General features: G+C 38.6%; 3 protein-coding genes across 4 annotated transcripts; 1 reads left to right on the top strand and 2 right to left on the bottom strand.

The window, feature by feature from the left end:
- Positions 1 to 1753: 1753 nt before the first annotated feature.
- LOC145487325 (solute carrier family 38 member 6-like) lies at positions 1754 to 11186 on the bottom strand. Its single transcript, XM_081466083.1, has 8 exons — positions 11029 to 11186; positions 8526 to 8868; positions 7643 to 7717; positions 7078 to 7220; positions 6138 to 6432; positions 5358 to 5501; positions 3527 to 3703; positions 1754 to 2791 (listed from the first exon to the last, which is right to left on the bottom strand). Exons 1-8 carry the CDS (start codon positions 11088 to 11090, stop codon positions 2519 to 2521), a joined length of 1512 nt encoding a protein of 503 aa, XP_081322209.1. The 5' UTR covers positions 11091 to 11186; the 3' UTR covers positions 1754 to 2518.
- Positions 11187 to 11286: 100 nt separating this feature from the next.
- On the top strand, positions 11287 to 21629 carry LOC145487326 (putative citrate synthase 1, mitochondrial). Of its 2 annotated transcripts, none has more exons than XM_081466084.1 (11): positions 11287 to 11394; positions 11587 to 11652; positions 11805 to 11912; positions 14470 to 14535; positions 14757 to 14798; positions 15182 to 15274; positions 16045 to 16233; positions 16794 to 17120; positions 17487 to 17585; positions 18332 to 18544; positions 19793 to 21629. In XM_081466084.1, exons 1-11 carry the CDS (start codon positions 11344 to 11346, stop codon positions 19955 to 19957), a joined length of 1419 nt encoding a protein of 472 aa, XP_081322210.1. In that variant the 5' UTR covers positions 11287 to 11343; the 3' UTR covers positions 19958 to 21629. The 2 variants fall into 2 exon arrangements, with proteins under 2 accessions (XP_081322210.1, XP_081322211.1); XM_081466085.1 differs by lacking the exon at positions 19793 to 21629 and adding an exon at positions 19720 to 19770.
- An 86-nt stretch (positions 21630 to 21715) lies between these two features.
- Positions 21716 to 24788, bottom strand: LOC145487333 (10 kDa heat shock protein, mitochondrial-like). Its single transcript, XM_081466096.1, has 5 exons — positions 24518 to 24788; positions 24059 to 24124; positions 23699 to 23791; positions 22675 to 22764; positions 21716 to 22190 (listed from the first exon to the last, which is right to left on the bottom strand). Exons 1-5 carry the CDS (start codon positions 24518 to 24520, stop codon positions 22143 to 22145), a joined length of 300 nt encoding a protein of 99 aa, XP_081322222.1. The 5' UTR covers positions 24521 to 24788; the 3' UTR covers positions 21716 to 22142.
- Between the last annotated feature and the right edge of the window lie 35 nt (positions 24789 to 24823).

Below are 24823 nucleotides of genomic sequence, written 5' to 3'. Positions count from 1 at the left end.
AGATGGAAGAAACAGGCCTTGCAGGTGCTGGTAACATGCTTTTCCAGTGACATGTACTCATCAAAGATGACTCCAATGTTCTTTGCAGAAGTAGATGGCTCGATCTGTTCACCAGACACATCGACGTGGTCTATTAATGGGGGTGGACGATGTCGTGCGCTCAAGATCAAAAGCTCCGTCTTTCCTCTGTTTAGTTTCAGCTTATTGCACACCATCCACGAGTCGATCTCAGAAACACATGCTTCTATTTTAGCTATAGAACCAGGTTGTTCGGCGTAGTTGGGCTTAAATGAGAGGTAGAGCTGGGTGTCATCAGCGCATAGATGGTAGTTAAGTCCGTGCCGTTTGATGATGTCCCCGATGGGCGATGTGTATAACAAATACAGGATTGGCCCTAAAACGGATCCCTGGGGAACACCGTAGCGAAGTTCTTTCATCTCTGACTTGGTTCCGTCAATCATCACAAACTGCTTTCGGTCTTGAAGATAGGATCGAAACCATTTTAGCGCATTTCCTTTCACGCCGTAGCGTTTTTCCATTCTTTCTAGTAGCAGTTTATGGTCGACGGTATCAAACGCCGCAGACATGTCCAACAGTAGCAGGGTAACGCATTTCTGATTATCTATCTCACAGAGAATGTCATTTTGCACCCTCAGGAGAGCAGTCTCCGTGCTGTGAAAGCGTTTATATGCTGACTGAAAAGATTCCTCTAGATCATTATCGCGTAGATAGTCGCTCAATTGACAAGATACTGCCTTTTCAATTATCTTAGATACAACCTTCAGATTTGAGATAGGTCTAAAGTTTGAATAATCCTCAGAGTCCAGGTTGTCCTTCTTCAGCTTCGGTTTGATCATTGCTTCTTTCAGTGTAGCGGGCAGAGATGCTGATTGGAGAGACATGTTAACGATGTCAGTTAACACGGGTAGAATAGTTGATTTACATTCCTTAAGAATAGAAGCCGGTATAGGGTCAAGATCACAGGATTTTTTACCGATTTTGTCCACAAAACTTTCAATCTCTCTTTCTGACATCACCCTGAACTCTGTGGATTCGGCTTGACATGGCTGTTTGTATGCTTCGCAGGACTGGGTACCAGAAGTCACTTCTTTGGATAGCTCCGTTCTTATGGATGCTATCTTCTTGTCAAAAAATGCAATGCAATGCAACTATTTCACACGAGTCGGAATTCTCTATAAAGAGTTTCCTTTATTTATTGATTTCAAAGAGATGGTTCTGCCTCTTTCTTGTAGTCTACTTCGTCACCTGCTTCTTTTTACGTGTGAAAAATATAAATACCTGACATTGAACGCGAATAAAGTAAAACGAAAAACGGTTTTCTACTAGAAGTATCTTACAAAAGTACTCTTATTCAGCGCCCGTAGGCCGTAATTAATGCAGTACTCTTGATAAATTCAAGGATCTGAATTTGATTCTTTCGAAGCAAATACATGGAAATCAATCTCAGCGACAAACTGCAATGAAATCCCTACTACTAAACCATTATAAATTCTCGCTGCAAGAAGCCCGGCAAAGGCCACTAAATCAGATATTACGTCATGTAAGACGTCCCGAGCCTGATAGTGGATATTACCATGGCAGTGATACACTTCAAATAATCGATAATTTGTATAGCTATATAAATCTGATACTAACTATAACCTGTACAAAATAATTTACGGCTATTTATAAAACAATAATTTATGTTACCAACAGATTGTTGTTTCAAACGATTTAGAGCCTTTTTCAGCAATGTTAGATAAATAATTTTAATACTGTCTTCTTCAAATCAATCCCCATATTATGTAAATTATTTTGACCCCAATAGCACCTTCCCAATTGTTTCTTATCCTAGAAAATAAAACAACTGTAACTTGGGTAACAGAAACAAAAGTAATAAATAAATAAAATCAATACGATAATATGCTTGTTAAAAACACAAATTCGAGTGTTATGTAAATTACTCAGTGTCGATCAAAGCGATACGAAATTCATTGAAAAATGCGTGACTTACGAGCGCGATTGCAGAAGTCACGCTTTCTTCGGTAAGACTTGCTGGCTAAATTGACAGGTGTCACGCAAAAGGTTTCAGTGTGCGTTACATTTTCCAAATTCACAGAACAGACTTAAAAGACTTAATACTTCGAGGCGTTGAAAGAAACAATTCTTCGGTCTTCTCGTCTCTCCAGTGTATTTCAGTGGTCAGGCAATGCTTAAAGGAGCTCAGTCATGGTATTTTGATTTATTTTGGCCGTGTACAAAATAACCTTTAAAATGAAGGCAACCTGAAAACAATAGTTTACCAAGAAAGAAAAACACCAGAGAGATAATAATAAACCATAAAGGAACAGGGATGGTTAAGGATGGAGAAGATTAACATGGATTCCAAACGATTGTTTTTGACTGTTTTTCGAGATGCGCAAACCGTGACGTAGCTCCTTCAAGTGCAGAAAAGCGTCACATGACGTTCCAACAGTCAACCGTCAACGTCTTGTATTAGTGGCTCTTCAAAGTCAATTCAAAGAAGTGACGACGCTGTGCCATGTAATGTTGAATTAGTCACTCCGTGTGGACGGACTATTTTAGGAATAGGATTGATGACGTTTGCGAATGATTGATAGGTGCAAACGATCAGGACGGTCAGTCCTGTCAACATTAGTCCCCAGGCTGCGATCTGCTTTAAGTCTGGACGTGGCGGGTGAATGCGGACACGCAGATAGAAGGCTGGAGGAAGAATGTAGATCATGATTGTGGTTCCTATAGCACCGACGAATCCCCAAACCATGGCAACCTGAGAACCATAGCAAGGAAAACATTAATGCACGAATGTATGTTAAAATTATGTAAATCCTGCATGCGGGACTTCACAGACACTATCGACAACGCGTTTGAGAGCTCTTTGACGCAGATGAAGACATCTTTAACACTATCCACAACACCTTCGTGATGTGTTAAATTGAACACAGTTTTCTCAATTTCCACTTAAATGTTGCCTTTGATTGCGTTACTACCACCCGTATTATCCATTATTCATTATTATCCGTCAAATATTTTCGCCGCGCGCGACTGGTCTAAACGCGTCACGTGACGGAATATTCCCCAGCTAAAACTGGGGAATATCCGAGGAAATGCCCCAGGAAGTGCGTGTTGCGGAAAATATTTGAAGGATAATAAACACAATAGCCTTCATTTGGCGCAAAAATATGCTGGAATATTTATCTGTTCGCTTCTCGGAACAGATAATGTCCGCAGACAATTATTCTAACATATTTTCGCGCCAAATGGAGGCTATTGTTTATATAACTTGGCGAGTTTCACTGAAAAGATTCTTAACTTTAAAAACCGTTTAAAGGAGGTCCTGGCAGATATAATTACGAAAACAAAAAAACGATACGAATGTAAGAAATAAAGGAGGATCTCACCAAGATCATTCTCTCTCGAAGTTCGTCAACAGTTAGAGTGATCAGTGCCTTAAGGAAATAAAAACGAATTTACGTGTTGAACTGGAACATTAGAACCAACTTACCTGAGGAATGTAGTAAGCCAGGATATAACCAAGAAAAACCAGGAGACCAGTCTCCAGCAACCACATTATCCGCGAGGGGCCTGTGCGTGTCGCATTGCTGAGGTATTCCAGGGAACGCGATGCTGTAGTAGAGGGCTGGGATTGGAGAAGAGTTTTGGAGTCTATGCGCCAAATTAACTATTAGGGAAAAAAAGGATTTCTTAATTTCCGTTAAAAACGCTGAAAATCAATTTTTGCAATAAAAATACCTTTTTTGATAATAATTGAGCTTTAAGGAAGGTGCCTACTAAATACAAAGGTTTTTTCGCCGGGTTAGGACCACGCCGAAAAAGTAGATCTTTGCAAGGGCCATTGGAATCAACAAAGAAAAATTGGGGTAGCCACGCATTTTTTCCAGATAATCAGCCTTGAGTCTCAACAAAAATGCTGATATCAGCATTTTCTGAAAAAAGAAGGAAAGGATATTTTTTTCAAACATTTCCCTCGAAATCTCCTTTACAAACAGAAAAGCAAACACATTTGTAAAGGTCTTAAAACTACATGGTAAATGGTAACATAAAAACCATTTTTGGTATGTTTTTAATAACAAAATCGTTGCAACAGCGCTTTTAGCGTCTCTAACAGCCTTCCTCTGGTTCAGCCAAAATACAGTCTAAATACCTTTTGGTCACAACCAGAAACTAATCACGTGTTGAATAGGCTTGCCACTTCCATTTCATAACATAAAATGTGGGGGTAACCACGCGTTTTTTAAAGTTATTGATCTTTTTTTGAAAACTTTTACGGTGCCCGTTACATTTTTTCGTGTCACCTTCCCAGTAAGTAAAACATTTGCGTATTTCGCACTTGTTTTGCGCACGCACTACGCCATCTGCAGGTACTTGTTTACAGTTGGATTTCAGTATAATTTTTGCCAGATAACAGCTAGTTTTTCAGCTGGAAGACGTTAACAGTTAGTGGTTGGTGATATGCTGCTATTTTGGTGTTCCTGGTTTGAGTACGGGTTCATTAAACTTGATTTGATCACAATAGGAAAATTTTGCTTTCTTTTAGTCATGTACTTGGTAGCATAGTTGATTGCGTCAATGTCAACCCCAGCACGTACGTGGCACAAAATTAAACCATGCGTTGCGTGATGCGCAGAAAATATGTGCACTAACAAAAGTAGGCACCGTCCTTAATTGGTTTTACGTTCTCGGTTATAAAACTCTCCGGACGGGCTCTAACCAATCAGTGCGGACATATTGCGTTCTCAACCAATCAGATTCACAGCCTAAGCCGACGTGAATTGAATCACGTGACTTTTCCCGCGCTTTCCACCGGTTGCATGCTGTCCCATTGAGCATTGACGGGTTTACCATACATTCAATCAGTGCTTGTCAGCAATAAATATAGTTGCTGTTGGCTGTACAAAACTACTTTAAAATCACATGAAGGCTCAATAATAATTTACTAAGAAGTACGAAAACTAAGAAATACAGGGAAAGATTAAAACGGATTATGTATGAGAGATATATACACTTGAAAACTTGAAACATGCTTTACAATGCGACATATGTCAAGACCCATCAATGATGTAGATTTTGAAATACTCTATAACCAAGGTCGGATTTAGCAGGGGGGGATGGGGGGTAAGGTGTCAAGGGGCCGGTGGCCCCCACTTTTCTTTTGTTGTAGAAAAAAAGTCTTTTTTCATTTGCTTTTTTTTGGGGGGGGGGGGGGACTTGTGCTCTGTTAGAATTTCTTTCCCCCCCTCTCTGAATTTCCTGGATCTGCCCCTGATAGCAAGGGCAAGTCTACTTAAATCAAGTAAAACCAAGTTATGTCATACCCTGTTGATGACCGCCCTGCAGGGGAAGATCAGCAGTGGAAAGCTAAGCAGAAGTGTGAGCGCTAAAGCCACTCGTCCAACATTAACAAGAATGTCATCATGTCGATAATTCCTTGTGATGTCTTGGTCAATGTACTGTCTGAACTGTGGAAAATATGAGAGGGACTTTAGTACTGTGGTTCTATTTGAACAGCCTGTGGCAAGATTCTGTGACTGTTGAAAGAAAATTTGAGTTTCTATGAAATTTGCTTCGTATCCGGAGAGATTTGTTTTTACTGCCCAGCCAACACAATCGAACGTCACGCAAGTGCACTCATTTTTGAAAAAAGAAGGGAAAAAAAAAAAAAATGAAGTCGCTTGAGGGGTGAGTACTGCAATTGAGTATAATTTACCAAGGCATTTTCACTTGAGTGTCCAAAGTAATGCACATTTGATTTGCATTTGCATTACTATGTTATTCGATTGTCATCCAATCAGAAGTAAAACCCAAACCAATCACATGTTTTGCCGCGCATTGCACTCAGGTTACGTGTTTGGCTAGAGAGATAACTTTGGTTTTGGTTTTACAACACTCAATTGAAAACTGCTTGTACATGCAACGACCAATTATTACTAACATAAATCCCCGCAGAACTACATCATCAGCATACAATTTTTCTTGGGAGGTCTCTCCCGATGTTGACGATAGAGACATTTGGGAACTAGGGTTTTGTATTTAACTCATTCTTTCAGTCCTCATGTACAATTTCTTGTTTTCAGTCCATAGCCAGTCTGCCTTACCTGAAAAAATCCAAAGAAACTAACAAAAAGGTTTAGAACATATGTTATTGCCATTGCTGTGTAGAGAATGATCCTCTTGTTGGCTCGAGTCTGATGTTGCAACTCCCCATGCATTGGTAAGATATTAAAATGACATGAGAAAGTGAGGCCAGATATGGCAATAGCTGTGAGGAGACTGCCAAAATCTTGAGGCCACCACTGCACTGGGTTTGAAGGGTTATCCACTGGACCTCCAATGTCATTTTTGATTGATTTGAAAATCACAACTCCAGAGAGAAAAACTACACACATGACACTAAAACAAAGAAAAAAGTTCATCTGTTAAGAGCTGGTTCTAAGTTTCTAGGTTGAAAAGATTTAGTAAACTGTTGTTAAGCCTTGTGCCTTATCATGCCGGTTGATTAGTTCTACTAGTATGAGGCGACTAGGCTCACAGTACATTTACACACTAGGGTTAAGAGAAACACTGAGGGAGTAGTATCCCCTCCAAAACACAATAACTCCAGCCTCGGCTCAATCCGCACTCTATGCTGGGGTGGATACAGGATTACTCGAGATACAGAGTGCCAAAGGCCCGAACCCCCCTAGATTTGCCCCAGCTATGATAGTAACCACTGTGTCACTAATCAGCACCCACTTTCTCCTCAAAATGCTGATATGTCAATCTTTACTGTTAATTAAGTACAGTATCTCTTACAGGGTTCGAAAAAAACTTGAATTCCAGCTTGCCCTTGGGGCAAGTCTCCCTCAAATTTGCTTGCCCAGGGCAAGTCTTTTAGTTAATGATTGGTTGGTAGACAACTTGCCTGATTCCTTGCCTACCAGGCCAGTGAGAATGAAAAGTTACTTGCCCAGCAGGAAAATTTAATTGTCCCGGATGACCGGAGGGCACTTTTCTCGAGCCCTGCCTTGGCTAGGAAAATTAGACAAATATCCTCACCTGAGAACTGAAGTGAATCTCAGTGCACTCAAACTCTTAAGTAATGTGATTGGAAAAATGACTATCATCGGAATAGTCAAGATAATGATCTTCTTTGACCAGAATGAGTGAGGTCCACACAACAGGGCTATAATAGGCTCAATCTAAAGAACACAAGAGTTGTACCAACGGTGAAAACCTGTCTTACATATATTTCAGTTAAAGTTAACTTCTATTTGGCAGGAGGGGTTAGCGGCCCAACCCACCATAGCTTATCCTGGTTTTGGGGAATGACGCGACTAGGAGTACCGTCACATGACACTCCACCCTGGATAAATGTTGTGGTTCAATTTTTACTCTTGGCATAATGCGGTATTTTCCTTTGTTCTGGCGTATGGTAATATATTATAATGGTTATAAAGCAAACAAAGAAAGCACCACATTGTACCAAGTGATTTAACTAGGGTAAAATTGAACCATGATTGAGCACTTCATGTAATCCATTTGCAGATAATTTACCATCTGGACAGCATTTTGTCAGATATCTAGTAAAAGAGTGCATTATAAATAACTGAGCAACATTCACCTGGTCCGTCATCAAAATCCAGTATGCAACTGAGCACAGGAACAGCGTTACAATAATAACAACTTGAGTTAAAATCTGAAAACACAAACAAAATGCTGCAACACTCAGACATTTCTTTTCATTAAAATTAATAAGGAATTTCTCCTCTTCTTTGTCAACGTACTATCCTTTCTGAAGTTACACACGCAGATGTTATAATATGCTGTTCTAAATCCATGTTCATGGCAAGGTGAGGGTGCAAGACAACTTAGCAGACTTGGTACTTATTAACCGAGCGTAAGGTCTTTGTGGGAAAATCTCAAAAGGAGACCTTACCATATTGACCGAGTGATAGTGAGGTTACAATGGAAAGGCTGAGGTGTGAGATTCTCCTGTAGACTGAATGTTCAAGGATAATAAGTTGTATATTATATGGCTTTTTGCTTTGTCTCTGCAGGCCTGTTATCGGCCCGCGGGCATTACAAGAAAATCATGCCCTCCAATTAGCCGATCTTATCTCATTTATGTATTAATGGTCTAATATAAATATGGATGTGGCCCACCTAGATTAGCCCAGGCTACCTGTGGGTTTGTGCTGTTGCTATTGTCAAGCTTTTTTTAACTTAATGTGTATACATTTCTGTAAAATTGTAAATATGCGAGTCATAATAAAGTTGTAAAGTTGTAAAGTTGAAAGTTGATCAGAGTGGGCACTATATCGGCTACAAACACAAGCCATATAATGAATTTTATTATGGGTTGTTGACAACAGCAATATATATATTACTGTATATTACTGACTAAGAAACAGAGCGAATCAGTAACAGGATCAAGTGCCATTTTTTGACAATTAATTACTTAACTAAGTCTTAAAAAAATGAGAATAGGAATGGTTATTTCTTACCTTTCCCTTGTTTCCAAAAGCAATCTTGGCCACATCTTCAACATTCTTGATTTTCCCCTGACAATATCTCTTGCTGTTTATTATTAAAAATGCACCATGGGTAGAAGCCATCAAGACAGCCAGTAAGATAAGTGACGTCATGATAAAGCCTCCTTGCTGAAATGCAAATGGCAATGACAGGATTCCTCCACCAACCATGGTTGACACAAGTGTGAATATTGACGAGAATACCGTTCCGGTTCTTTCGTGTTCATCACTATGGACAAGATTGATTAGAGGACTTGACTCGTTAAGAACTTGGTTTTCTTCATTATCCTCATCTGTCTGGATCTCTAAATAATCACTGTTTAAATGGAACAAGAAAAAAAACTAAGATTTCATACGTTTAAGGATCAATATTGTTTTAGCAAAAATAGAGTTCCTTTCTGGGGAGTCATGAGAAGTAGAGACAGTGAGGTGCCAATAACAACTTTAAACCTCCAAACCCCTTCACCGTTCTTTTTTTGGACTTGACAATCATATTTCTCAAAGCAAAAATCATTAACACTGTTTATCTTTTAATAAACTGACTGGATTAGCTGTCCCAGTAATACCTCGAAGAACACACCTTACCTCCAATAAAGAAGATTTAGAAATAATAATTGAAAGATAAGCATCACCCAGTCATGACTATCTAACAACCATTCAAGATAGCATGAGATATTTGCAAGAACTGCCACTATCACAGGGGTAAGGTAGTTTGTCCAAAAGACCTGAGAATATTGTTTGACAGAACTGGATGCACATGGTCTGCGAAAAGTGTAATAATATCTACTTATTAACCGAGAGTGAAGTCTTTATAGGAAAATCTCACAGCGAGACCACGCCATACTGACTGAGTGATGGTGAAGTCAACATGGCAAGGTCGAGGTTTGAGATTTTCCTTTAAAGACTGAACATTTGAGGTTAATAAGTTGATTAATAATCTTATGGCTTTTTGCTTAATTGTCTTGCAGGCACGTACTCGGCCTGTGGGCATTACGGTAGAACAATGCCCTACAATAGGCCCTTTGCAGCTGGGGTCACGTGACCAAATTTTTCCTAAAAAAATTTTGCATTATGGGCTATAACTTAAAGAATGCCAGAAATGGAAAGAGCGCATCGAAAATACCAAAATGGCCAAGTTTGAGGCCCCAGGAAAAAACGAGTAAGTTTATACCATAGTTTGAATTTTCGGAAAATTTAGAAGATTCGTATGGAAAATGTTGCTGGAGAGCAAGGTCTTACTCTCCAGCAACATTTTTCCATACAAATCTTCTTACTCTTAAAAAAATTCAGACCATCATAAAATCTCATTCTCTGATGATGGGGGCCTCAAACTTGGCCATTTTGATATTTTCGACATGTTTTTTCCATTTCTGACATTCGTTAAATTATAGCCCATAATTTTATGAAAAGAAGGTCACGTGATGGCTTAGCTGCAAAGGGCCTATTATTACAAGCCATGTAATAATTTGACATACATCAGCTAAGGATGTGCTTGTAAAGTAGGTTTTGTTAATTGAAAAACACAAGTGATACAATTTCCATTTTCTGAACAGAGCATTTCACCTACAAATACAGCAATTTATTATAATTATGGCTAGCTCTGCGAGCAGGCAAGATGAATCAAATCCTGCGCTGTGATTGGCTACCGAGTGAGCAAGATGGAGCTATCTTGTCCACTCGGGACTACCCGATGTGTCCCACAAGAAAAATTTCCCCGAAAGTCATATAATAAATCCTTTGTTGACCAACCTGGCCTCACACTTGCTCAATAACCCATATATCTTGTTTTCTTTGATCTTTTGCCAAGTATAAGTACCTTATGTCAGCTCTTCATCTGATCGAGATAAGAATTTGGGATAGAAAACATGGACATGCAATGACTGAAGTTTTTCTCTATATTAATTTTAATTGACAACCTCCGATCTAAACACCTTCCGATCTAAACACCTCATGCAGGCTAACAATGAGCATTGCATAGTTATGAGGTCCCAAAATGATCGAGTTTCTATTATTAAGAAACGCCTATTAACCCTTCAAATGAAAACCTTTTCTGTCGTAGATTATTAGAAAATGGCAAAACAAAAAGCTTTCATAGATACTTAATCAGTGAAAGGATAAAAGTGCTATTACTTCATCGAAAACAAAGCTCAGAGTAAATCAACATTGCGCAACAATGATTTGCATTTGCCTTCCTGCAAGACCGTCCCAATGCTTTCACGGTTTGGGACTGCAAAATCAACATCCACAGTAAGAAAACAACGGATAAAGAAAGTCTTATCAGATGTGGAATTTATCATAGGGCTTATGATGATGCTATTATTGTTTTTGAAAATCAAAGTGTAACATTTGCAGCTAAACGTACCCTTTCCTTCAGACGGAACGTCCCGCTTAAACTTTTTTGCCGTCCAGAAACGTTCGGTCAAAAAAAAAAAACAGATAAAAAGGAAAAAACACGAGCAAATCGGGAGATACTTACGAGCTTAGATCCACAGAAGAATTCCCGACGTTTATAGAAACGTTTTCGGCTACCTCCACCATCGTGATTTCAACAAATCTACAGAAAAACCATCGTGTCCTTCACTGCAATCACGCTCGTGGCTTGCTGTGATGTGACGAGCTTACGAGTTGCCCATTTTTATACCGGAAGTGAAAGCTATTGGGTAAGCCTACTTCCTGTTGAGTCATACTCTGGTGTTCATTCTCCCTCCGTTTCTTATGACGTCTTGCATGGTCGCTTGGACGAAGGAAAAGGGATTAGACGAGGAAACATAGTCGGTACTTTTTTATCAAAATGAATGTATTAAGAACTTGCAAACTGTTGTCCAGACTCGGACAGTCAACGGTAAGCACTTTATCTTCTTAATTTTTGTAATTGTTCGTTTTTCTTGGTCAGACGTTCCACCAAAAGATGTACTTCGCGTTTTACAACTGTGCCATGCATGTGATATTCAAATTTATAGGGGACGCCTTAGACCTGTTTCAATCAACCGATATTCGCAACATCTGATTTTTTAATGTGTTATCGTTCCTCCAGCAAATAGTCCAACAGGGACTGATTGGCAGTTTGATAAGGCTTCAGTCAACACAGTCAGAAAGTTTGGTAAGTGATTTTCATTTACGATATCTTGCATTGAGCTTACATGTAAACTGATTAATATCTTCTCGATTATTTAAGAGCTGTACTTTCTTTCCTATTTTCTTCATCGCCCATCAGTTGCTTCACGCCACTACATGCATCTTTTCGGTTTGCAGAGCTTAAAGGAGACAATGTATCGCGTGGTTCCAGAGAAACAGAAAGAAGTTGCAGAATTCCGTAAAGAGTATGGTGATAAATCTTTAGGAGAGTACACGGTTGACCAGGTATATTTCACACATAGCGCATATTGTGTCACGATTTCGACAATTGCGTCACATTTTCTCTGTGATTTTTGTCACGTTGTTACCTTAAGGTTTAAGATTTTAATGGTAAAATATTTTTATTTTCTGGCCAACTATCGCCTGTAAGCTATCGCATCTTTTTTCCTTCATTGTTTGACTGTCCTTGTGTACCGGTAACGTAAATAAGCTTATATAGCGAAATACAATTGATTGAATTAATAATTAGCAATCGTGTCAGACACGGAAGCGAGAGAATATTGTACAGTGTTTGAACCTTAAACAATAACTCGCACAGAACCCCAAAAGCTTCAGCAATGTTTCAAGAATACAATAATTATTGTTTTAATTAGTGGCAAGCATTATTGTTATCCTTTTTGAATTTTAAGCTGATACAGTCAACTCTCTGCTAATGGACACTCTTGTAAGCGGACAGCTCTACTTACAGACACAGTTTACAATTCCCCTTTTTACCTCCCAGTCAAACTCTTTACTTACACATTTTCGTAAGTAGACACTCTCGTAAGCGGACACAGACACTTTTGAAAATGAAAAATTGGAGCTTTCTTTCGTTTACGCTCTCTCATAAGCGGACACCCCATGTATAATAATTGACACTTGGCAATAAAATTTGGCTTTACCGGTAATTTGCAATTAATCAACAAATATACTGCATGACCCCCACAAGAACTGTCCATTTGTTTGAAAAATCAAGGGGTCTGACGAGTAACATTTGTGTCGTCACATTTATTTTATGGCCACATTCTGTTTTCAATCACTGAGGGTACTGAGTGCTGTATCCCAGATAATCAAGCTTGGACTTGGATAAGCAAGCTCGAGCCATGGTAACAATATAACTAGGGGTGTAACGATTTATATTCCTTGCGATTCGATTCAATTTTGATTATTACCTCTTGATTTCGATTATTTCAATTTGATTATGCAAAACATTAATTTTTTTTTAATTCTTATAACATGATACACAATGTAAACAACATACAACCCTAAACCCTCAATTTTAGGATACAATGAGCATGTCACACATGGTTTGCCTTATTTGGAAATTCTCAAGGGGTGGTAGATGGGTAACATTTTTACCATGCAACACAAAATGGTACATGAACTGCAATTTGTCTTTACGTCATTTACCAGTACTCTGGATTCAGATTTCACAATATAATAACTCACTGAGGGCACTCTGGGAAAGGTATGCAAAAAAATGTGGAATCAAAGAATGGAGAATCGAACCAAAAGGTCATAATCACGATTAAGAGAGAATTCGATTAATCATTACACCACTAGATGTAACTCTCCCGTAAGTAGATATCCGCCATATTTTTCTTGGGTGTCCCCTCATGGGAATAATTTTCGTAAGAGGACAGCTCTACTAACAGACACTAGCTTTCTCGAATTCCTGAGGGTGTCTGCTTACACCGTGTCCGCCTCATGGTTAGGGCACTCGTCTCTGAGCAGTCTGGGTTCGAGCCTTGGCAGTGGTCATTGTCTTGTGTTCTTGGGTAAAACACTCAACTCTCACAGTGCCTTTCTCCACCCAGGTGTATACTGAAATGGGTACCAGCAAGCTTAATGCTGGGGATAACCCTGCGATGGATTAGCTTCCATCCAGGGAGGAATACAAATATTCCTAGTTGCTTCATGCTACAGAAACTGGGATAAGCTCCAGCCTGATGGGCCACTTGCCTCCTATGCAGACTTGAACTTTTTTTGCTAGTCATGGTAGTGGTACTGTGTGGATTACAATTCACAAAGTAATCTGTCATGATCTGAAAATTCACTGAGTGCAGAGTACAAATTAAACCAGTTTATGATAGTCACATTTGCAACACTGAGCACAAGAATCATTAGACAAGTGCTCCTCTGCTCCATTGATAAACTTTAAAACAGTAACCCTCTCAGTACTGATTGACCTTTTTTGGTGCCTGAGTGACAAGCTTACACTGTAAAATCATGCTTACAGCCTGCTCTCCATCTGCTTTGGTTTTCTGAGTAAATAGGTCTCTTCACTTATTGACATTATGAACATAACCCTGTTTTCTTAGTACTGGGAGTGTCATGTTTCACACTCAATGGCTGGTCCCTCTTGACTAGTTAATTTTGTTTCCGGAGAACTTCACTATTTCTTCTGGCAGAGTTGAGGTAAGCTAGGTTTTAATATGGAAACAAAATGAACTGGTTTCCCAAAGGACGAGTCATTAAGTGATCTGTTTTATAGCACAACAAAGACTGTAGCTGTGGAGAGTTAACCTTCGCAGGTAACAGCTAGTGTGCACACCATTACCTTCGATGTCATAGATTTGCAATGTTGCCCAGTCAGAGACTTTCTGTGGGTAGCAGTTTAATTGTTAGATGTCGTATGACCTAGAAGAAGCCAATAAGAGCACGTACTGTTGGGAAGAAAAATTCCAGCTCTAAAAGGATCCCGGGTTTCAAAAAAGGCTGATTAATTTGTTAAAATTATACTAAGCTCTGGTTTAGATGTGGGCAGTTGTTGGACCAATAACACTTTGGCTTATTTTGGTAGGTTTATGGTGGTATGCGAGGTATTAAAGGGTTGGTGACAGAAACTTCACACTTGGATGCAAACGAGGTATGATTATCATTCTGTATGACAATTCTTGTGTTGAAAACTGCCAGTGATTATGAACAGATAATTCATGCACGTTTACAAAGCATGGGGATTGATTAGTTGCTGCTGAGTTATATATTTCAATTCAATTGTGAGTTAATCAGTTGTTTGTAATAAAATGACATAAATTACTTTGATATAAAACTTTGCTGTTTGTTTTTTTTTTTTTTTGCGGTCCTCAGGGTATTGAGTTCCGTGGCTATACCATTCCACAGTGCCGTGAGGTTAGTAAATGATTTAATCAAACAAATTCAGAGTACGTACGTGACTTTATATATCCACATTGCTGTCACCTGATGACAGCGTTGGTTTGTCATTGAACTCAAATAGTGGTCGGTAATTCATTTCTTAAGTCATTCATAATTATACGTGTGTGACATTTCTACAGTGAAATAATGGCGGGGGGAAGCAATCAAATCTTTAGAGGTGTTTGTTTTTTGCATTATCTTGGAATGTTTTTGTTTGTCTCGAGAGATTTACTATCATTACTTTACACACTGACAAAATCTTCTACAGCATTTAATTATTATTTGGATTAAAACATAATATAGTGCTCCTAGTAAGTCTCAACAGACACATCACATTATTTTGTTGACTCTATCTTTAGCTTTTGCCAAAGGCTAATGACATTGGTGAAGAACCCTTGCCAGAAGGAATATTCTGGTTACTGATGACAGGTGAAATACCAACAAAACAGCAGGTTAGTTATAATCATTGTTCTCTTAGTAGTTTAAAATATCAACTCTTACTTGTTGGATACAATGCATTGCTTTTGATTTTAGGTTTGAGAATACTTAACATCGATAATGTAAAAAGAGAGAAGCAACTGTTACGATATTTCTTGAAACTTTTGGCAGGGGTTATCTGTAAAGGAACAGAATCTCATTCATCCAAGTTTTGCAGCAATGCTACAAGTCACTTGCTGCTTTAGAATTAATGAGTAGCATTATTTTTTGTGTAAGAAATGACTTGTCTACCAGGGTTTTCAAAATAAGCTGGTGCCTGATGCAAGTTACTGGTAACTTCAAGCGTTTGCGTTGGGTACTTTTTGTACAAAGTTTGTTGATATGCAATTTTAATTCACCAACGCTATCTTTCTGAGGAAATAATTGAACAGAATGCACCTCAAGGTACTGAGATTTCAGAAATTTTCCAGAGCCAGCACCCATCCCCTCCCTTGTCAGAAAGGATAGCCCACTTCAGCACTCTTCGATTCCCCACATGCACATGTACGGCTGCTTTTATCGCGACTCAATAGCGCCCAGCCTTCTTTAAGATTTCCTCCTGCTACTTTATTTGAAATTGAAAACCCGGACTACACTGTAGACACTTGGGAGCTTCCTGACTCTCCAATTCTTTTTATTGGAATAGTCTTTCATCTTAAACCATGAACCTTTGGCAATATTAAAACACTGTCTGATGGTGATAGTATTATATTATTAAAACCTTTTTGCTCTGCTATTGTTACAGGTTGATAATTTGTCTAAAGAGTGGGCTGCCAATGCTGACCTGCCACCACATGTTGTGCAGATGTTGAACAACTTCCCTGAAACTCTGCATCCCATGAGCCAGTTTAGTGCTGCAATCACGGCAATGAACAGTGAGAGCCACTTTACAAGGGCATATTCAAGTGGCGTACCCAAAGGCAGTTACTGGGAGGTAAATATTGTACCAAAAAATTAAATTTGAAGCTGTCATGTGTGGACGTACATGGGGCCTGTTTTGTTTCCACTTATCAAGACAGAGGTCTCTATTTTTGGGAAATAATTTTTAGTTACCCCAGGCAAAGATACTGTGGGGATAATGTGTTTTGGAGGCACAGATGATGATGTATTTTTAACCACCAAATCCTGGCCCTCATCCTTGTCCTGTGGCTCTAGAATGCTATTTTATATATTAATTAAGTTAAGGTAAAATATTTAGAGAGGAAGCCACATCAGTCTTGGCTGGTTTTCATGCGGATCCTCTATCCTGGTTGAATTGGAATTTGGCAATGTTGGTTTTTGTGGAGGGAGGAAAATTGGAGAACCTCCAAAGAACCTTGAAACAAGGCAAGAACCAACAACAAACTCAACCCACATATATCGCACATATGGCACCGGGTTGGGATCAACCTTGGACTACACTTATGGGAGGCAAGTTCTCTTATCACTGTGCCATCCAAACTCCCCACTGCTGATGGTCTGTCTTTAAATGACCCTTCTCATTATCTTTCTCAGTATGTCTTTGATGATGCCATGGAATTGACAGCCAAGATAACGACGGTAGCTGCCTACATCTACAGAAATGTTTTCAAGGATGGAAAAGTCGCTCCATTAGATCCAAACAAAGACTGGGCAGACAACTTGGCCACCATGCTTGGCTTTGAGGATCCCATGTTTCACGAGATGATGAGACTGTACTTAGTTCTTCATGCTGATCATGAGGGTGGTAACGTCAGTGCTCACACCACTCATCTTGTCGGCAGTGCCTTGTCAGATCCCTACCTTTGCCTTGCTGCTGGAATGAACGGCCTTGCTGGCCCGCTGCATGGTCTTGCTAATCAGGTAAGTGGTGATGTTTACACCATAGTGATAACATTTGAAGTTGCAATCACACATCGTGATCGTACTTTGGATCCTCAAATTTTGGCGCAAGAGGGTACATGTAAGTCTGAAGTTGCTCTGGATGGTAAACAGACAAGGGCACTGTCAAGACATCAAATGCTGCTTTTTTCACTTAACATATAGATTGATTAATATATAGATGATATAAGGGTATCTAAGGTACCGGTATATAGAGTTTAAACCGGACATCCCTTGGACGCAAGACCTCTGAAGGTGTTCTAAAGGTATACGATAACCTTAAAAGTAAAATTATGCATCATTCAAGTCCACAACTGAATTTGTTAAATTTGTTTCATTCCATTCCAGGAAGTGTTAGTCTGGATCACAAGAATGCTTAAGGATGTTGGTGAAAATCCATCTGCTGAGGAAGTAAAGGATTATGTCCTGAAAACCTTAGATGGAGGGGTAGGTATTATTTAAGACACTGTTAGTTAACATGGCAGTTGTCTTGTGTTGCATGATTCATGTTTTCCATTTTGTATTTTTTCTGGAAAGTTTGATGCTCAGTTTTCATAAGATCGTGTTGTGGTCTGGTGTTTGTAAATTGGAGAGCATTAAAGCTTTGAAACTGATATTGATTGTGTCTTTTCATGCTGTACCATTCCCTGTAGTCAACTTGAACAGTCTTTACAACAGGTATCATTGCATGCTTCTGTAAGCAACATAAGGTTTCATAATTTACTGTGTATTGATTTTCTAAATGTATTTTTAAACTTAATCCGTGAGTAATGGAGTAATGTTGGACAAACTTGTATGGTTTTTGTAATTCCAAGTGTTGGTAATGTACCAATGTGTTAGAAGTTTGTTGAAGGGGTGTTCCTTTAAAGAAAAGAAAAAAGAAAAGTTAAAGAAAAATTGTTTGGGTTTTAGATGTATTTGGAATTAAGCTGTTTGGCCAGCTGATGATTGTGTTGGATTTGAAATTCTGTTGTTTTGGTTTGCAACCCTGCAAATTGATCAAAACTTGTCATTGCATGTTGTTCAGTTTACAGTCATATAATACAATGATTGTCAAATGCCATGCAGAAAGTAATTTTCATTACTCAAGTATTCAAAGAGCTTAGTTTTGCTGGAAAGGTCACATGCAATAGTCCACAAAAATAATATTAATCGTAACAAAAAATAATTCTGAAATTCATGTTGCTAAACAGCAAGTTGTACCTGGATTTGGCCACGCAGTTCTGAGGAGAACGGATCCCAGATACACAGCCCAGAGGGAGTTTGCCTTGAAACATCTACCAGATGACCCATTATTCAAGCTTTGTGGCCAGCTCCTTGAAATTGTCCCTGATGTCTTATTGGAGAAGGGAAAGGCAAAGAACCCATGGCCCAATGTTGATGCACACAGTGGTGTGCTTCTTCAGGTACTATTATGATTTGGGAACTTGCAATATTAATAGTCATTAGCGAGACTAAACAAAATTAAAGAAAGTAAAGAATGATCATCGCAGTTAATTTTCCAATTTAAGCAATTGGAAAGAAGAAGCCTGAAAAAATCAGGGCTTCAACTGCAGTTCATATATGAATTATTTCATATAAACTTCACATCACTAAACAAAATTGTATTTGTGGGCAAGCTTTGAGTTCTTCACACAAGTATAATGGCTAAGAGAAGCCATTGTGTCTGCAGGTAATTTCAGGAAAGAAAACCATCCATTCAAGTGTATATGAATGAATGCTGTAATATTCAGCTCTTATTAAATGGGAAGGAGCTGTATGCGAGAATCTTGACCGAGGTTGTGAGTTGCGCTCTATCTGTACACATGACCAAGGCCAAGATTCTCCCATACAGACCACGTCAGCTCGGTTAATAAGATGTTTATTATATGGCAAACAAGTAAAATTTAATTTGTTTAATAATGTACCTGGTTTGTACTAGCTGATATTTCGCTAGTGTATGGTGATGAGCTGAACTTAAATCTGACAGAGTTTGCTCCTCCCCTTTACTTTTTTTTTCTCATCAGACTTTTTGGCACTTCCATTTAGAAGAAATAGCCAAAATTTTGGTATTTTAGAGTGATGCAGGCCATACTGTGGTCAGCAAAAAAAGTTTTTCACACACCTGGACAACTTTCTGTTGAGTAATCACCAAAAAATTTACATATTTTTTGGAGTAGGGGTGGGAGGTGATACAGTGTATGGCAAATTTGAAGACTTAGATTGGACATGAAGTTGCTCAAGGTAAGCATGTCCACCTAGGAAAAGTTTTTTGCAACAAAATTTGTCTGGACTGATCCACCCTGAAATGTGTGTTTTCTCAACATGTTTTTGATGCAGAATGTTTAGGCTAAGAATAAAATTCAATAAGTCTACTTTTCACAATAACAGTAGTAAAATTATGTTGCTTAACTAACAATGTTTAGAAGTTGGTTGAAAGCTCTTAGACTGAGTAACATTTTGTGAAAGCTGTTTCCCAACAACACAAAATAATAGACTTTGTGGAGCTTTAGTTGGAAGAAATATTGCTTGAATGTGTAATTAACAAAACCTAAAAGCATTCACGTCTGTTCTTATTGACCTTTGTCCATTTTACTTTCAGTATTATGGCTTGAAAGAGAAACCTAAAAGCATTCACGTCTGTTCTAATTGACCTTTGTCCATTTTACTTTCAGTATTATGGCTTGAAAGAGATGAACTATTACACAGTGTTGTTTGGTGTGTCACGTGCCTTGGGTGTGCTTTCTTCGTTAGTTTGGTCACGTGCCCTAGGCTTCCCACTTGAACGTCCCAAGAGTATGACGACGGAGTTGCTCAAGAAAGCCGTTGGTGCATCATAATCGTTACCAAATAATAATACTGCTGTCTGAATTACGAATAATTTTTTTCTGCTGGTCTGAGATAATACCCTTAACTGTTGCTCCTTTTAAAGATCTGGGTCTTGTAAATTCTTCAATTTGCCTCTCTTTTTTTATGTGTAATATTATTTACAGTGTGCGCATGCATCTATTATTATTATTGGATATATAAAAAAAAATTAGCCGATACAACTCAGATGCACCTCACACTACATACTGTAGTATCTGCTGACTATCAAGAGAAAGTAACACTGTCTGGTAGCTGAAAAGTTGAAGTGTGACTTTTATAGTGAAGTGAAGGATATTTTGAGCTCACATTGTTTATCAAGCAATGTTCTAGTAATGATTGGAATTTTGTACGAGTGGCACAGAGTTATGCAATAAATTTGCTTATCACAACTAGAGTTTCTTGTTATTTTTTCTTAGTGTGAGGGACACCGACTTAGTGGTCAGTGTGTAGGACTCTGAATTTTGAGGTTTAGACTAGGCAGAGTAATATTTCATTGTATTTTGGAAGACTTCCACCTGGCTCATTCTTACATGTAATGTTTAGTTCCAGAAAATATCCATACCCATGCCAAGGATTACAAGGTCAATAGAAATTCAAAGGGGGGGGGGGGGGGTTTCAAAAACTAAGTGTTTTAATGGAAAGTATCAAGCCACTAAATGGGAATTTCCAGAGGGTTGGGTAATTCAAACTAATAAACCTTCCGTCAGAGGGACGTGGAAACCTTCTTGAACAACACAATCAGGTTAAGTTACATGTTCAAAGGCAATCATTTGATGAACTATCATAATTCTATCCAGGAGTAAAAATACTCCTTGTTGCTTTGTGCTACTGAAACTGGCATGGCTCTGGTGATAGGGACTCTTTGGATCAAATATTATGCAGACTTGATCTTTATTTTGTCTTCAACATTTTGGGAACGTTTTGTGAAACCTTTAATATGCATCAGAAGTTTTTACCACTGTGAATTATTTATGTTATGGGAAGGGCAGGGCAGGGAGAATAGTGGAGGTAATGATATGTACTCCTAGTGACAAGTTGGCATTTGATGAAAATTTTTGTTGAAGTAATATATATCAAACATGAAAGACCATGTTTGACCACATTTCCAAACACGGTGAAGAAACTATGATGCATAGCGGAGTATTTTTGACCAACTTCAAGGTGTTTGGAAATGTGTTCAATTAGTCAACGAACAAGCCCTCTTTTCCAAGTTCTGCAAGGACAATGCCCACAAAAAAGCACTCGAAAAAAAAAACCAAAAAAAACGGTTGCATAAAATCTGAGAGCAAGATACCCCATTTAAATTTCCTCTTGGGTATTTCTATCGTGCGCTTGGTGGAGTAAGACAGAAAGGTATGCTTGAAGTCTAATCAATCATCCGGTAACGATAAAAATAATTATAACCCCCACAGACATTTGTGCCACAAGTTATTTTTCTCTGAGCATGCAAGATTGAGTGGGGAGCACTAGAGTGGTCATGAAGCAGATGCAAAAAAATGAAACTTCTTTGGGAAAAAGGACGCTTTTTAGTTCCCTCCCCTATGTCATCGCCTTTTCATTAACACCTTGGCCCTCACTCCCTAAATTATGTCGGGCAGTATCTGAAAGGATGAAAATTATGATCTTGGGGAAACTTTAGACAAAATAGAGAGTCTGAGAACAGACTAAGTAGGCAGACATTATTATACCAGTTTTAGCTGCAAAAATACCAACTGTAAAACGACTTAACGTAAAAGTTAACACCAGAACTTTATTGCTGTCACATTCAAGCACTGTGAAAAAAAAACATTCATTTGGCTTTTTGATGAATCCTTACTCGCACATGTGAAAATCCAGCAGAGTTTCAAACTGAAAACAAACTATACACGTTATGCATTCTCTTTTCATTGTAATTTTAATTAAAAAACCATTGCCTAGCTAGACATTAGAAGTACTCACTTGGTTACAAAACTCAGAGTTCTAAGAAAAGTGCTGTCTTGAAGTTTCAAGAGATAGTCAAGTCTATAAGATGAGTTAGCCATGCAAACTATGATATTGCACAATGGACAGTTTCATTGATTTTGCTGCCAAGAAGTGTCATTCAAAGCTATTTCAGACTTGCAATTATTCCTCTTGTCCAAAAAGGCAGTTAGATAAGCGATTGAATGAAAGCCAACTTTACTCAAATGTACCAAGAATGTCACCATCGCGGAAGATGTGGTATTCCTGTTGAGAACAAGAAACAAACCTAATTAAATACGCAAAACAGATTCTAGAATATGAGAACCCAGAAAGCTTGCCTTGCAGATATCTGTGCTTGCAGGCTAGAACAAATATTGTCTCTAAGGGTGTAAGCTTTAGTGTGTTTATGTGCTAACACACAAGGCCACATTTCAAACATTGTTTCCGTTCAAGAATTTTTCAGACCTTCTTAAGGCTATTAGGAATGCTATGAGGAGGGAGATTTAAAAGCCTAGTTTGTTTTTCTGGGAAAGTATGAACTCAAGCTAACTAGAATTTCCAGAGGGGTCAGACTCACACCAATCTTTGGTTAGAGAAACACAAGTACAAAGATCAAAATGCTTTTAAAAATGTTTTCTTGTTTCCTAGTATTGGGTGGTTTGGTAGTAACAACAAAGCTAAGCGAATCTGGATGGACGTTTTCAACCAACATGAAATACAGGACAGCTGCTCAAACGATCATTGATACCTTCTCTTCCATAGTCACTTTTGTTCCACCATATTCTGGCAGCAAAACTTTGTCGCCAACCTTCACACTCACAGGAACGACGTTTCCACTCTAGAAGTTAGAGCAAAGTTTGGTGAAATTTAAAAATGGCTGGAGTGGAAAGGGTTAAGCATTTGCTTTGATTTCCTTTTAATTAAGGCCAAGTCACTGGGGACCCAAACACTGAATCAGCAGTAAAAATAACTGTCAGTACTGTTATTTACTTGTAATCCTGTCTTTTTGAGTCATTTAGAAGGGATTTCAAATATTATCTCGTCTGCTGCTTTGTGAATGTGACACTTGACCGATTATAGCTCGAGTTTCCATTATCGTAGTTCACTATTAAATCTCATCGGGGGAGACATTCTCAGGTTTCATGACAGTTGCACATGAAGAGAGAGAAGAGAGAAGAGAGAAGAGGCAAGGGGTGAAACTTACTGAGAGCTTTCGTCTAGTCTTTGATTAACAGTCGAGCTGACCAGCCTGCGCAATTCCTCGCATGAATACGTGCAAGGAAACACGAGACAATGGATGGCTGCCTTTGATGGCCATTGTCTTGTATTGTTATGTCACTGCCACCTCTCTGATGACCACAAGGAAATGGAATTTTCCTTTTGAATAACAACTTAGTTCATTCTTACCCTCTGATCTCAGTTTTAATGGAACAGTGAATAGTTTTGCACACATGATCATAGGTTTGGCAAGGAGGGAGGCATGAAAATTTGCAACAAATATTGTTCAAAACCATAAAACTGCCCAACAATATGGCTAAAACAGCAAATTCACAAACTTGTATTTGCCACACCCAACAGATTTTTTTTACCAAAACTGAAAAACCAGATATTCTATCCCAAAAAATGACCCAGACTGTAATATGTCCCCAGCAAGCAAATCTATTTGTTAGTGCCCTGCAGAATCAGTGCCACTTAAGAATGGCAGATTGTTGATCTTTATGCAGGGTAAACGAAGACTGATCTGCTTGTCATGAAAACCCAACAATTCTCACCTTATCCCTGGCTCCAGGCCCCACAGCTACTACTGTTCCTTCTAATACTGATCCAACACCTTTCTCTGGAAGAAGCACACCCCCCTTGGTTTTCTACAAAAAAAAAAATGAATCACACAGTTTAGTGTGCATGATTGTATACATATATACTGTGGCTGATTTTGTCTTATGTACAACCTCATTTGCCTCTGCCATTAGCAAATTTAATTCTGATCCCCATTGGAGAGAAGGGGAGTGGAGGGGATAAGGGGGGGGGGGGGGAGGGTGCATTTCAGAAGTCAACTTTTCTGAAAAACAACCACTGAAAAATAAATATATGCATAGACCTGTCACTTTGTCATGGAAAAGAAAAAATCTTACCACTTCTGGAAGGAACTTTTCAACCAAAATCCTGTCAAAAAGAGGCTTGAATCTTCGTATGGCAGCCTTGAAAAGACAAAAATGCATTTGGCTAATTACACACTGGTTCCAAAAAAAAAATTAAACTTATAATTTAAGTCTTATGCAATCCTTTCATAAGCTTCTTGTGTCAGACAAAAATTAACGTCAGGTGGATAAAAAAAACTTTGCAACTTTCTTGAAATCGTTATCAAAGAATAGTGTACAATCTTCTCCATAAAATAATCTGAGAACAATTTAAGACTTATGGTGGATCGTGAGGTCGTAAGGATCTTCAGGAGGACTCTGAACTTGTTTTTATAATGCTATCCACGTCCCCAATAATTTCATTGAAAAAGTTCCTAAGGTTTACTAGGCTTAAACAAGAGTAATTGCAATTGTAAATTTTAGTTTTCAATCTTCAGCTGCGGAAATACTTACCATTTTCACAAGAAAAAGCACGAAGCCTTCCAACCGGCGGAGATATCGAATTCACACGTGGAAAAGAGCAAGTTCTGCGCAATCGTATCGCATAAAGAGGGTGTGTCTAAATGTACAGTAGGGAGGGGAGGGATCAAAATCATAATCCGTGTAGTTATTTTGGTTTGGTAATATCAAGTTTAAGAAAGAATTATCATGACTGAAATTAACTTATAAATATTTTGAACACTTTTCCGAAGTAATTTTGTCTTAGAAACGTTATGTAGTGAGAAGTAGTTTACCCAATATTTTCGCTAAGTGTCCCCA

The sequence above is a fragment of the Orbicella franksi genome, chromosome 5, assembly GCF_964199315.1.
Source record: "Orbicella franksi chromosome 5, jaOrbFran1.1, whole genome shotgun sequence".
Taxonomy (NCBI): Eukaryota; Metazoa; Cnidaria; class Anthozoa; order Scleractinia; family Merulinidae; genus Orbicella; species Orbicella franksi.
This window is presented reverse-complemented; position numbering and strand designations above follow the sequence as displayed.

Coding starts and splice junctions, on each gene's coding strand:
- LOC145487325 (XM_081466083.1), bottom strand. CDS start 11,090: ATGGTGGAGGTAGCCGAAAACGTTTCTATAAACGTCGGGAATTCTTCT. Junction 6,433..7,077: donor AGATTCACTTCAGTTCTCAG/GTGAGGATATTT, acceptor TCTTTGTTTTAG/TGTCATGTGTGTAGTTTTTC. Junction 5,502..6,137: donor GTTTCTTTGGATTTTTTCAG/GTAAGGCAGACT, acceptor TATTTTCCACAG/TTCAGACAGTACATTGACCA.
- LOC145487326 (XM_081466084.1), top strand. CDS start 11,344: ATGAATGTATTAAGAACTTGCAAACTGTTGTCCAGACTCGGACAGTCA. Junction 14,799..15,181: donor CCATTCCACAGTGCCGTGAG/GTTAGTAAATGA, acceptor CTCTATCTTTAG/CTTTTGCCAAAGGCTAATGA. Junction 15,275..16,044: donor AAATACCAACAAAACAGCAG/GTTAGTTATAAT, acceptor CTATTGTTACAG/GTTGATAATTTGTCTAAAGA.
- LOC145487333 (XM_081466096.1), bottom strand. Junction 22,765..23,698: donor GGCCTGGAGCCAGGGATAAG/GTGAGAATTGTT, acceptor TCTAACTTCTAG/AGTGGAAACGTCGTTCCTGT. Junction 22,191..22,674: donor AAGTGACTATGGAAGAGAAG/GTATCAATGATC, acceptor TGTTCTCAACAG/GAATACCACATCTTCCGCGA.